This window comes from Schistocerca serialis, chromosome 7, assembly GCF_023864345.2.
Source record: "Schistocerca serialis cubense isolate TAMUIC-IGC-003099 chromosome 7, iqSchSeri2.2, whole genome shotgun sequence".
NCBI lineage: Eukaryota > Metazoa > Arthropoda > Insecta > Orthoptera > Acrididae > Schistocerca > Schistocerca serialis.
The window spans coordinates 415,437,945-415,452,516 of NC_064644.1; the positions used below are offsets into that span (position 1 = coordinate 415,437,945).

Below are 14,572 nucleotides of genomic sequence, written 5' to 3' on the forward strand. Positions count from 1 at the left end.
AGTAGCTACTATCTCTCTCATAACATTGTCAGGACCGAAGACCTCAGCAGTTTGGTCCCACAGAAACTTACCATAAAATAATATTGTTACATTCCATCGCGGGTTTTCCATTGTTTAATATTATGAAAGGAATAACAAGAAGGCTGATTAACATGTGAACTTTTGCCAAAAGACTTTCTTCTAAAGTAGACAACACACACACATTCACGCAAGCACAACTCGCACACATATGACCGCTCTCTCTCACCACTGAGGCCAGAGTGCAAGCAACAGCACATGATCGGAGAGCCAATCTGGGTGGTTGGGGTAACAAGGAGCTTGGGGCAGGAAGAGTGAGTGATAACAGGGTAGGGTTAGTTCGTTAGTTGGGTGGGTGGTTTGAGGGAGGGGACCAAACATCAAGTTCATAGGTCCCATCAGATTAGGGAAGGATGGGCGAGGAACGATTTCCTTGCCCATACCCTTTCAAAAGAACCTTCCTGCATTTGCCTGAAACAATTCAGGTAAATCATAGAAAATCTAAATCAGGACGGTCGGACGTATGCTTGAACTGCCATCCTTCTGAATCAGATTTCAGTATGCTAACCACTGTGCCATCTCACTCAGTGGTAGGTTGGGGACAGTTAAGTGCTGCATGTGGGTGCATGTAGGGACATGGTGGGAACATACCACAGCTTGGTGCAGTCAGGACATTAGACCGGTTCAGGAGGTAGGAAGGGGAGTGGGAATGGACAGAAGTAGAGGAGAGAAAAAAAAAGACTGTGGGCAAATTGGTGGCATAGAACGCTGTGTAGTGCTGGAGTGAGAGCCCAGAAATGGACAGGTGGGTGAAGGACAGGGGCTAACAAAGGTTAAATCTGAAGCTGGAACGGGGTGGGGAGACTTACGGGAAAGTGATTCAGAAAAGCTGGTGTTGGCAGGAGGGATCCAGATGGTGCAAACTGTGAAGCAGTCAGTTAGGTGAAGAATGTTGTGTTGCGCAGCATGCACAGCAACTGGGTGGTCCAGTTGTCTCTTGGTCATAGTTTGCCAGTGCCCCTTCCCTGCTCTCACTCCAACACTACACAGTCTTCTATTCCACAAACACACCACAGTATTTTTTCTCCTCCTCTACTTCTATCCTTTCCCATTCCCCATCCACCTCCCCCCCCCCCCCAGACCTCCTTTCCCATTCCCCATCCACACTGCCCCCCCCCCCCCCCCCCCGACCTAATGTCTCCTCTATATGGTGAGTAGCAATCTATCCTTTTCGAAATACTGTTACTCTTCCATCCCAGATTTTCCATTGTTTGATTTTGAATTCACTAAAAATACACAATACATGACCAGAACTTAAATTATAATGTATTGGTTGTTTCATGTATCACATATGTGATAATTTGTTACAATATGGAAGATGATCATATGTTTTAAGTGTTTCTGTGTCTGTAGGGTGGTCAGTTAAATAATTGTTTTATTTACCCCACAATAATGACATAGTGAAATTGCAAATGAAGTAACAAAATCATTTGTCTATTTATTTAGAAAAAAAACCATGGGCAACATACACATTAAGCCAACACACTTCTGTGACCAGTCACCATTCCACTCAGCTGAGAGTCACCTCGCTTACTTGTTTTCTATGTAAGTGTTTCAATACAGTTCTTTTTCTGCTACACTGTTAGTGCTTCATCAATTAGGTTGGACTCCTGGGAGAAGACGTAGATCATAACTTTATCAAAGGAATTGTGCTGGTATTTGTCTTTGATAGGCCACAGAAAAACTGAATCAGGATGCACAGATTCTATGTTGAATGGAGCTGCCCCAAACTATCATCCATTTTGAACGATCTCATTCAGTAAACCCTATTGCTCAGCTTGTAGAAATAATCTCACTGTAGCTGTACAACAAAGATATTTTTCACTTTATGATATCTAAATATCAGTTTACTGAAAGAGGAACAGTTATGGGACTAAGGTAAGATAAAAACGGTATGTAAGGACTACATTTAACTAGATTTATACTTTCTTCCTCTAGGCTTTCAACATTTCCCGATCTTTGGCTGTAAAAGAGCCACTCAGTGCTGGAGCCGCAAAGGAAGTAATTTATACAGAATTAACAATAAATGAGTTTGCTGAAGCACTGAGTATGAGGGCTGACTCAGAATTTGTAAGAAAGGTATGTATCTGAAAAAATTAATTTGTGTGAAATGCATCTGCTGCAGTGCGTTAAAGTTTCCTGGACAATATGAACAAGACGTTACAATGACATGTAAGTACACCTACTGCAAAACATTAATGATTTTTATACAAAGGTTCACAGTGTCCATTTACAGATTAGTACATACAGTAATGTTCTGCAGAGCAATAGCAAGTAAGTGTGTCAGTCTTTTACACTATTTCTGGTGTTTCTAAAATTCAATAACAAGTGTCAGGAGAGTGATGATTCTGAGGCTCAAAGAAAGAAATATTGTTCTTACTACTGTGTGTCCAACAACTTGCTGGGAGAGGGATTCAGGCATTTTACAAACTGTGGTACCACAACCTACACCAAAGTAGTTGTCTACTATTCAGAGAATATAGTACATATATTGTAATATAGTTTAAAAACAAGTCAACAAAGAGTACTGGCAGGAGGGTGAGGGGTGTAAAAAGAAAGAAAAAAGAACCTTTTGACACTTTCTATGATCTTGCCACGTCCTTCGATTGTGCATATCATGTATAACTCTACGAGGGAAATTAAAAGTTTATAGTAGACATATTCCCTTCTACATGGATGGAGTTATATCTTAACACCAGCAAACAGAAGTTCACATTTACAAATGATATCACAGGAACAACAATATCCGAGGAATAATATTGAATTCAGAGTTGAGAAACCTTAAATGTGGTGAACTGCAAGATTTGGTGCTTGGCCCACTCCTATTCTTGACAGACATAAATGATTTATCAGGGATACTGGAGGGCTCTCGGCTTTGTTCTTCTTTAACTCTAACTCAGCATTTCTTTTTATTACACCCAATTCACTTTTTAGTATTTAAGAATGGACTCCATTTGATACATGAAGTTGATTATAAGCCGCAGTCTAACATCAGGTTTTTAAGAAAGTAATTAAATATGATTTACTTCATTTAGCATGTTGTTTATAATTAAACATTCCAAGTGATTCTTGTTTATTGATTCCTATCTCTCACTGAAATGCCGAAACACCTTAGATATTATTATGTGGTGGAGGAATTTCTTGTTAGGAAACATTCTTTAAATTTTTGTTGCTTATATCGTAAATACATAATCCAGTCACTTGAGGTGACCACCACCTATGTTTAATGTCAACCTGCAATAGCCACTCACTGACAGCCGGTGGCAGCACCAACAGTGGAGGGTATGCAGGGAACAGTGCAGTCGTCATCGTATCGAGGTAACAGAGCGATTTATCTGACATCCAAAAGGGCATGACCATTGGCTTTTGAGCCATGTCTGGAAGCATTTCCTAAACCGCCAAGTCTACAAACAATTTCAATGCCACCATGTTTAAAGCACACTGTGCATGGCAAAATGACTCTATCCAAAACTGGCACCAAGGTAACTATGATGCACCACAGGCCCTAGGTGACAGGGCTGAAAAGACAGCTGCAGAGATGTGTATGGCCGAATAGATGTTCCGCTGTCGAGCAACTGACCACCGAGATGAACCAAGGGGACTATCAACAGTGCGTCCTCAATGACCATTCAGCGAATGTTGGCACGTACGTGCCTCCATCTAGTTCATGCGCACCCATGCAGACAGCTCTTCCATCAGTGAGGAAGGCTGGAATTTGCATGCCCATACTGCAAATGGACGTCCACTGAGTCGCGACAGGTGGACTTTTCAGGTGAACATTATTTTATTCTCCATCGAGCAGATAGCTATCGTTGTGAAACGTCTGCTAGCAAACAAAGATGGAAAGTTATACTCTAGGGAATGTTTTCTTGGCATTCCCTTTGTGATCTCATCATCCTGGAAGGCACAATCGATCAACACAAGTATGCAGCTAACCGTTGGGGGCATGTCCATTCCTACTTGGAGTTTGTGTTTCCTCAGCACGATGGCATCTCCCAGCAGAACAAAGCAACATGTCATACAGCTCGCAGTGTACATGTGTGGTCTGAAGAAGACCGGGATGAGTTTTCTGTACTCCATGACTGGACAGTGTATGTTAATGATCAACTGCTTCAGAAATTATGAACTCATAACAGCAAAACATTATATTAATATCAGTGACTTAGGCACGTTACAAAGTGACAGAAATGCTATCCCTATACTGCATCATCATATGGGGTTACATTTGTATACAGAAATGCTCCCAAGATTGGCAAAGAATTCTTGTGTCAGGCTGTCAAATTCCTCCACCAACGTGGTTGACAACTGCTGGACAGTCGTTAGTGTGCGTGGGCATGCTGCAACCTCTCACCAAAGCATCCCACACACGCTCGAGGAGGTTTAAGTTGGGCAGAACAGGTATGCCAGTCCATTAACCGAATACCCTCTCATTCCAAGAGCTGCTCCACCTGCACAGTTCCATGCAGTCATGCTGTAAAAATGAAGTTGTGGCGAAATGCACCCTTGAAGAGACACACATGGGGAACGAGTACAGTGTCATATTAACGCTGACCAATGGGTGTACTGTGTTCAGAGATTTAGAGTTCAGTATGCCCATGCATATTATGCCTCCCCACATTGTAACACCTGGACCGCCAAAACAACCATGTTAGACAACATTCCTAGGCACATTATGTGTTTCCAACTCTCGCCATATGAGGGAACATAATGTAGCCAGGAACATTGTTGAGCATGATTGTTTTGATGGTCCAGACGTTATGGTGTAGGGAGACATAATGATGCATGTACGTACTGACTTCCAAATCTTCAACATAATATTCTCACTGACTGCTTCCCCATGTGTATCGTTTCAGGAATGCAGTCGGCCACCTTCATTCTAATACATGACAATGCATGATGTAAAACTAATCAAGGGAAGGAGCTCTTGGAGCGAGTGGATATTTGGTGAAAGGACTGTCCTGCACATTCTCCTGACTTCAACTCCATTGAACATATATGGGATGCACTGAGAAGACATATTGTTATCATGTCCACATGCACAAAACACCATCCAGAAGCTGTCAACCATGCTGGTGGGCGAGTGGAATGCCCTACCACTTAAACACTTAACCAACCTTGTAGCCAGCATGGGAGCACTTTACAGAGCATGCATTGCCGTCCTTGGTGATCACACAACCTATTAAGAACTATGGCCCTCCTATCGTAATGTCCTGAGGACCATTGTAAATCATGTAGACTTCAGTGTAATTATAGTCTTTGTATAAAAGGGTCATTTCTGTTTGCCTTATTGCTTATTTCTTTCAGTTACTTTCTGTACTATACTGTAGCTGTTATTTCTGTGTATGGTCCAAGTTTCACTGAGATACTTTACTTGGAGTGACAGCATGTGAAAGTAACTTTTATCCTTAAGTTTTGTATACCAGCATATATTACATATACAACAAAATCCCTTCAGTTTGAAATCAGCATTAGCTTCACTTGGATAAGAAGAATGGGGTGGAGGATATATGGCAGTGTAATGGTTTTAAAGCATGAGGAAAAAAATAAAGATTATAACTAAGATATGTGGCTATTAACTTTCAGACAACAAAGAAAACTTGAGTGACACAATTAACTGTTTCGGCTAACTTGACAAGTCTGAATCTTGTTTTTATTTTCAGATGTTCGCTTTGGTGGACAAAGATCACAATGGCTTTATTTCCTTCAGAGAATTTCTTGACATGCTTGTAATATTTTCAAAAGGTTTGTACAACAATGAAATAATTTAAATCTCTAAACATTGCCAAGGGCTTAGACAATGATGTCTAACTTCTACTACCTGAATTTCAATCATGTGATATTTTACATAGGAATCATCTGATTTTCAGGAACAGCCGAAGATAAAGTGAAGTTGATGTTTGATATGTATGACATAAATGGTCATGGTAAACTAACAAGAGAAGACTTCAAAGACATGATCAAGTATGTTCAATAACAATTTTGTTGATATCCTCAGCTTCCATGCTTTGATTTACTAACATATCCTCCTCTAGTTTTACAATTATATGTACCTTTATCCTACATCTCACTGTCATATCTGCCTAAACACCAGACAAGTTCCCTAGGTGTGAAGCACTACACTTTAGAGGTCTTATCCTACTGTCTCTCACTATTAATTTTATAAATATTCAGTCTTGTCCGCTCTTCACTGTCTCATACTAACAGCTATACCTTGGCAGAACTAAAGAGCTGAGTGATTTGACTGTAATAATATACATGAAATGTGATACACTGGTCAGAATATTTAAACAATTTTTTTAAAATAAAGGCTATTCAATTGTCAGTAAATGGTTAAAAGTAAATAACATGGTTTTTAGAAACACACACACATTACTGCTGAAGAGCACAATGGAATTTAATCAGAATTTCATTTTTCTTTCTGATATTTCTTCACTTCATTTCTGTGTTGCTTCTTATGTTCATTACATCAATGATCCAATGCCTGTGGTTGTTAAATTCACGTGTTCCTTCCTATGGAACACTTTTACATTAAACCCTTCCCAATTTGGTATCTGCTCCCTTTTTAAGACTCTAGTGCACCACTAGCATTCAAAACAGCAAGTTAATTCCAGAACCTTGAAACTACAATTTTGCCAATAAAACATGTGAGTTGATTGGCACAGTCTCGTATGTAGAATATACAGTATTTAATGTGTACGCCTACCGGAAGGTCATAAAATGTTATGAAATGTTTTCAGTTATCATTACTAGTGAGTACCTGAAGATTGTACCTTAGAACAACACTGATATATACACGGATACACAATTACAGGAGAGCTATAGAGCAGCCATCAGACATGTAGAAATATCCAATTCCCTGATTTATCACACACTTGAAACTGAGGGTAACTGTGTGTAAAAGTCGGCTTCTTACAAAGGGCTTCACTTCAAAGGAAACTGCCAACACATTAACGTCAATTCTCACTGTGCCACAAAAATCAGGGAAAGTACCCCACAACTGAAAAAAATCATTTTGTTAGTGTTATAAGGAACAATCAAAAAGTTTCCATTTGAAGCCTGTACAGTCCAGGTTTGGTACACCAGTCAAGCGAAACTGCAGTGAGTACTGAGGCAACCATCCCATCAATGCACCATTCTGAAGACACCCGTTTGGTAAAACACTGTGTCCTGTTGAATGAAGAAGTCCATAATTGCCTGCTGCATATTCTCGTCTGATAGGAATCACTGACCCTTTCAGGCCCTTTTTTAAGGGACCAAAGGCATTGCAATCACATAAGGAGAGATCAGGACTATAAGGCGGGTGCTAAAATGTCTCCCACTTTAGTTGGCATAATTCCTGAGTTACGACATTTGTGATATGGGGATGTGTGTTATCTTTAAGCAGCAGCACCCTTGTCATACACCATTCCAAAAGACATGCTACGCTATAGACAATCTTCATTCTGTGATAGATGTCTACCGATGTTTGTCCTTCAGTAGCTAAGAAAAGAATAACAGCATGTTGATCCTGTTAGAGAACATTTGGTAATAACGTTGTCATAGTTCTCATTTTCACACTTATCACATGCACATCAGAAAGACACAAATATCACTCTAAACTCTTGCCTACATATAGGTGCTTATACGTCCACATCAGAGTCACACTCTGTTGCATATATGCAGCAGCAATGCCCTTTATATTTCTTGGTCACCTCAGGAACACACACAAAAACAATATTCAAATTTTAATTCTTAGTAATTACCTCCTTTTTTTTCAATTTTCAACTTAGTTCAATAATACTGCTAATTTTTACATGGTTCTTCATACACCCATTGCGGGTGTAGCATCGTAGACTATGCTAAATTCATGTCATGGCATTTGGCACTTATACACCAAGCACAAAAGGAATCATTCTTGAAGATCATTTGATAGAAGTATCTGAGAATATTAATAATATAAAAAGTATTGTACCACTTAACAGATGCATACTTGTAACACCACCATGTCCTTGTGCAAAATAACCAAGATTAGGAGTTAGCATCTTATCTACATGAACTTAATAGAAAAGAGCACTTGCAATGATAGGAAAAGGTTATGACCACGGCATTTTCAAGAAACCATCCTGATTTTGTATGAAGTGAATTATCGAAGTAACAGGAAATCTAAATTAAATGACTGAAAAGGAATTTTTCCTTCCTCCTGTTGCCCAATCACATAAAACCAACATTATCTTTCAGATCATCGCTATATTGTAAAATAATTTTTGTTTCTAAAACCTTCCCTAACTTTAATACTGAGACACATGTTGACCTTCCAATAACTTAGGAAAACTTTTCTCACATACACATTACACTTAAGTGTTCAAATGAGAAAGGAAAGTTGTTTCATAATGTCCTATCGATATCACACTTCTTACTTAACTAACAGCCACTGATCCTAGGATAAGGGTGGTAAACAAACTTTCCATTTTCTTATTGAAGGAACAATCCTTGCATTCAGTTAGAAACATTTGAGGTCACATAAAACTTAAATCAAGTTAGTTGGTGGACACTTGAACCCCTAACAAACTTACCAACAAAATGCAAACTTGTCAAGGTTTACTGACATAAAAATGAATTAAAAAAGAGAAATTATAAATAAATGATGGGAACTAGACCTGGTGATTAATAATTTCAAAAACAACCACACAAGCAAATACATCAGTACAGAAATTCAAATACGTGTCGAGTTTTTATCTTTATCAGAACATTCTGCAACAATTTCTACTTCTGCTGTAAAATGGCCAAATTCTTTGATTTATGATATCAATGAGCCATAATGAAGAAAGTGCGATTTTTATACAGAAATGCAGGACATTATGCCAATTGGGCATACCTCCATCTCTCCTCAACTCTGAATCATGTGATGGGTTTGCAACTATTCCTGCATTAAGATTTCCATTAAATGATGAGACACAGACACTCTCTTGCTGAAAGTATTCAATGACATACACAACATTTTATGCTTACTATGTGGAGAATGTTTTTTCAGTTGTAATTTTGAAAGTAAATATCAAAACACGAAACAGGTTAAGTAATGGAAGGAGTAATAGTAACAAAATCCAGTACAAATGAGGTGTTCACTGGGTGATAATTGTGCAAGCAACACTGACAATGTACGATAACATTCAGGTAATGTCCTTTTCCAGAGCACCTCAGTGTACTGAACATTTACATGTTTTGTGACAAGTTATTTATTTCCCTTTAAACAAAAATATGTTTAAGATTTTTTTGGATTCTTCCACATGTAAGACGTTCACTGCACTTGAGATCTGTGAAAGGTACATTATCATATTTGCTTTTCTTTGTAAATATTTATGGTGTATAATTTTTTTTCTGATGTGGTCTACATCCTGGTGGATATCCTCACTATTGATCTACTGGAATGAAAAATACATCTAATCTAATCAGAGATGTTATCATATAACTACTTTCACAAGTGTCCTTTCCTTTAATGAGATATAATATGCCTGTGTCAGACTGGATCGAATGGGCCTGTTGAGAGCAAAGGACATACAGGACTTGCATCTGGGCCTTCGAAGGGATATGAATTATGTCCCAAGGGGTTGAGAGAGGTAACAATAGACCAGGATATTCCACAGATTGGGTGCTTATCAGAATGCCATACACCAGTTTGCTGGACAGGGAAAAAGGAGGGGGTAAATTATTTTCTGTCATAACGGTAAGTGATAAGACCCCAAAAAAAGGTATTGTTAAGTTCTCTCAGTCCTGAGTTATTTAGAATACAAGGATGAGGCCCATTTGTCAATATATTTATCACCAAACTAAATCCCGCAGAAGTTTTGGTCCTGTCCTAAGACTTCACCTACAGCCCATCACAATTCAAATCATGCTGGACTCATCAAATACCTACAGTGGAAATATTTTCCTGCTATCAACCACTTAGACCAAAACCCACACTCAACCTTGCTTCTCTCAGTTCATACTACTGTCCAACAGTTACCCTTCCTCAATCCTGTTTAACCACACTATGGTTGCCTCCAACTTGGCCTAGTTTCCTAGGATCCTTCCCGATAACACAAACCTCTCAGTAAAGGAAAGAACAGCCATACACCACCTTAAGACAGATTCCAATTTCATCATCCTACATGTGGACAAAGAATGCATCACTGCTATGGTGAACCACACTGATTACTTAACAGAAGGTTATTTCCTTAACAGAAGGTTATTTACTTAACAGAAGGTTATTTACCAGAAGGTATCCACCAGTTATCAAGATTCTTCCATCACAAGACCTGCCATAGCGGTCCTGGCCAAAGAGAACAGCATAACCTCCTATACACACTCAAATCCTTACACCCATCCTACCACCTACCACCTTCTCACATTAAGCCCCCCGCCCCCCTCCCCCATGCAAAACATTCTACATACTTCTTCAATATCCACAGCCCTTATCATTGTGGATGCCCCACTGTAGATGGTAGCTGTGCTACTATTGAAAGGCTCCATGGTCTTCCTAACCAACACCTCCAATCAATGCCCAGAACATTGCTCCCCACATCAAAGTTACAAGCTATGTTCTTCAACCAGACTCACCCCATTACAACATAAGACAGCTACACATCACTGTTTGTATATAATGTCTTACAGACTTCAAGCCCACCAGCTCACTCTTTGTATACCTGAAAAACAACATCCTTAACCATTACTACTACTCCTTCGAGGAGACAATATATAAAGAGTCAAGACGGCAGGTAGTGTAAATTTGATGTGTGGCTCTGCGAAATAATGTCAATTATGCTGTTAAAAAGAAAAACTGTGACAGTTGTAAGGATGAAATAACAAAGCTCAAGTTTACAGTTTATCATCAGTTCATTGAAAATGGTTGTCAAGAAATTTAAACAAGAAAATAGTGTACTGAACACGACATAATCGTGACATGCAAGTTCGACTTCGTCGGAGAACTGGATGGAAGTAAATTTCAAAAGACACGAACAGATAATAGGGGGTGTACAAAACTGTGTAGGGAACAAACATAGTGCACGAAAATCACTTTCAAGTTCTTTCTACGACGAATGTGATTGTATTGTTAACAGTTCGAGTGCACCACTTGGAAAACAAAACGACTTTGTGAATGAGGTAGAACATGGAATATTTCAGCCGCAGTTAGGTGAATGATCGTAACTGAAAGTGCTCCCAAAAAATTTGCCACCAATAACCTGTTCGCCTGAAACATTATCGATTTATGTTAGCAAAAAAGACAAAATAAAAAGTGCCAAACAAGGTAGGCAAAAAATCGGTACGCTCCGAACACCAAGTACATATAAAACTGAACTGTATGCAGACAGCCAAGGGCGAAATTAGGGTTGCCACAAATCTCCCCAAGTGAAATTCCCTGATTTCCAGACAAGTTTAAGCATTCCTCCTTGCCAAATTTTGAGATCTCCAGGGTACATTAAGATGTGAGTTGACAATCCATCTCTGCAGCTACCATACAAGAAACAATTGTGCAAATGCAAAAATATCTAAAAACACTTGCAAGCAGATGGTGCTTCCTGATTTGAGCAAAAAGCCTAAGTACTAACATAACATCTTTGGTAATGAACTGGAGAAAGCAAGCCAAATGGTAAATGAGTTTTATTAAAAGCACTGATGTTATTTTACTTCAATAAAATAAAACACATTTGGTGACAAAAATATTTCCAAGACGGATTTAAAACACCTTCACTGATTTCAGAAACAACCTCAGAAAAAAGTAGGCCTCTTGAAAGAAGTGCATAAGGTGGGAAAGAACTGTGTAAACCAACACTGTAGGTGACCACCAATAAAATTTTGATTCTACTATGTTCATTATTGTCAGTTTTTACCCAGAGTGTAGTATCTATTATTTTACAGGTATTGTGTGATTTTTTGTTTGCGAAATATACGAGTACACAGTGTACAAACTGCCAGCAGCTGACACAATTTTCTTCTTCTTATCGTCCATACTTTCTAACATATAAACTACTTTTGAAGTGACAAAATGTACTAGGACAAATAAAACGTCTACAAAATGCTACACTGTACAATGTGCTTGCAGTGAGACAGTTGCAATTTCTGCACACCATCGCCCATGGCCTCTGGCCTACTGAGGAGCACCACAATCCTGGGTCCACGGATAAACCACGAAAATCCACCGCATTACAACACATACAAACATACCCAGCCTGCGGGCAGATCGGTGAGACTAGATCTGACGAGCAGGGCCTGCACATTAGTGGGAACCAAAAGGCTTCAGATTGGTATGCTCGATCCATTACAGATACCCACAGAAACGGCCATCGGTTTTGGCCCATCACGGAAAGCCACTCATGTGGCCAGCTATTCACGAGCCACAGACAGCGTGTTGTTGAAATGAGACCATGGTGATCAATCCGTGCAACAGATAACTTGTTCAAATACTCTGAAAATCAATAGTAATGAGGATAGGTAGCATTTCACAGTTAAGATGATTGCTGAGCTGCAGACAGACTCGTAGAAAAGACAGTTTCACTCACAACTAAATTTACAATCACTCAGATGCAACTCATGCACACACGACAACCGCCTCTGGCTGTTGTGTCTACAGTCTCTGAGAATCACATCCAAAGAAACCATTCCTCATACCTCCCTGCCTCTCGTTGGCAGCTGCTAGGCTAGTGGCAAGAAGTGCTGGCAACACTGACTGCAAGCTGAGGGGAGAGGTAGGAAGGGGAGAAGCAGTAGGAATGAGGGAGTAGGGAGGCAGAGAACATACTCAGTTGCACCCAGCCATTGTCGATGCACGACACCTCAGTAAACAACTCACCTCATCTACTGAGAGAAAAATGAGATTTTTCCAGTTTCTCCCCCCAAATTTTCCTGGTATTTCTCTGATATGTGTGAAATTCACTGATATTCCCTGATTTCCAGCAGACAAGCAATCAGAATTTTAATTGCATAATAAAGCCAGGAGCGAAATTCAGTGCTGCTACGTCAATGAGTAAGGAAAAAATTTCCTCATTGAGCAGAAAGGTTTTTTTTTGTCTTCCTGGCAAGGAATGAAAAAAAGGATTTCTTAATCTCATAAAAAGATAACTGTATGAGCTGAGAGGAACAAACATTATTGTTTTTTTCAGCACCACATTGTTATGACATGAGAGAATGGTCCTGTGTAAACAAAGAAATTGAAAGTGCAAATACATGCAAAATATTTGCGTGCGGTTTGAAAATGTAACAAAGCACTGTACAGAAAAGATTCCACATAACACACGGTTTTCATTTAAATAAACATGCGAAAAATGTTTTATCAACAAAAATTTAAAACTACTTTCCATAAATATTTATTGCAAAATTGTTGTTATAGTATACATGAATATCCTGAAACATAAAAATTTGTTCTGTATTTTGTACGTAAGCCCAAGCACCTTAATACAGAAGTGTGTCACCTTTATTGTTTTACTTAAGAAATAGATCTTTAAATGTATATGGTACTTTTGAGTTTCCATGTTATTTGCTTATGTTCCTTTCCCTTAATAATGTGAACTTTTTTTACAAATAGTGTGCAATTCTGAATTTTTCACAAGATATCCACCTATACACTTTTCTGTTTCTTGGCATTACACATGTATTATATGAACACTTGTATAATTGTAAGATCACTGTCATAATCATTTGAACATTGTATCATCTCATCTCCATTTTTGACTTGTCCTGTGTAATCATGTGCTTCTCTGCACACGATGTATGATCTACAGGATAAATAAAATTACAATTACAAAAGAAATCTATGGCCTGGCCATGGTCATCTGCGTTCACCCTACTATGCCAGCAACTTTATGAGACATCTACAGCATACCTTACTAGCCATCCAAGATCCCAGTTTCCTTATCTGGTTCAGTTTCTGTGATAACTTCATGATCTGGCTAAGGGTCAAGACACTTTACCCTTATTCCTCAACACATTCCTCCTGTCTACTTCACCTTGTCCTCCTCAGATCTGTGTGCCCCTCTCCTAGATGTTGATGTTGACCTCAACTTCTCTTATGGCTTCACAAAAACCTGTCCATACCACTGACCATCAACAGTACTTCCATTTTGAAAGCTGCCCTCCCTTTCACAATAAAAGTCACTCACACACAGTCTGGTCACCTCTGTATGGAGCATCAGCAGTGATGAACAACCCCTCACCCAGTACACTAAAGGTGCTCGTAAGCCCTTCACAGACCGGTCAGTACACTCAGGGTCCTTGTAAGACCTCCACAGATAGGTGTTGCCCTATAATTTTAGCCCACAACAGATATTCCATACTCATACATAGCCCAATCCTCTCACCATGCCCTTAATCAAGCATGTCCATCAAGGCCACAAGCCACATCCTTCCCCAGGGCCATAAGAACCTATCACTGTGTTTAGAGCTGAGGAACATTCTACCCACAATTCTTCCCACCTCCCCTAAAGAGGTACTCTGCAGCCCACAGAATGTATGCAATATTCTGCTCCATCCTTATGCTACACAC

General features: G+C 39.3%; 2 protein-coding genes across 8 annotated transcripts in view; one reads left to right on the forward strand and one right to left on the reverse strand.

Moving 5' to 3' along the window:
- LOC126412085 (GPI mannosyltransferase 2) overlaps positions 1-14,572 on the reverse strand; it is a 263,581-nt gene that overhangs the window by 141,784 nt on the left and 107,225 nt on the right. The gene's annotated exons all lie outside the window — the stretch shown is intronic.
- LOC126412084 (dual oxidase-like) overlaps positions 1-14,572 on the forward strand; it is a 257,727-nt gene that overhangs the window by 139,777 nt on the left and 103,378 nt on the right. For both annotated transcript variants that reach the window (XM_050081493.1, XM_050081492.1), the window contains exons 18-20: positions 2,017-2,157; positions 5,739-5,820; positions 5,946-6,039. In XM_050081493.1, coding sequence (XP_049937450.1) covers positions 2,017-2,157; positions 5,739-5,820; positions 5,946-6,039 — 317 coding nt within the window. The remainder of the gene's footprint in view (positions 1-2,016; positions 2,158-5,738; positions 5,821-5,945; positions 6,040-14,572) is intronic.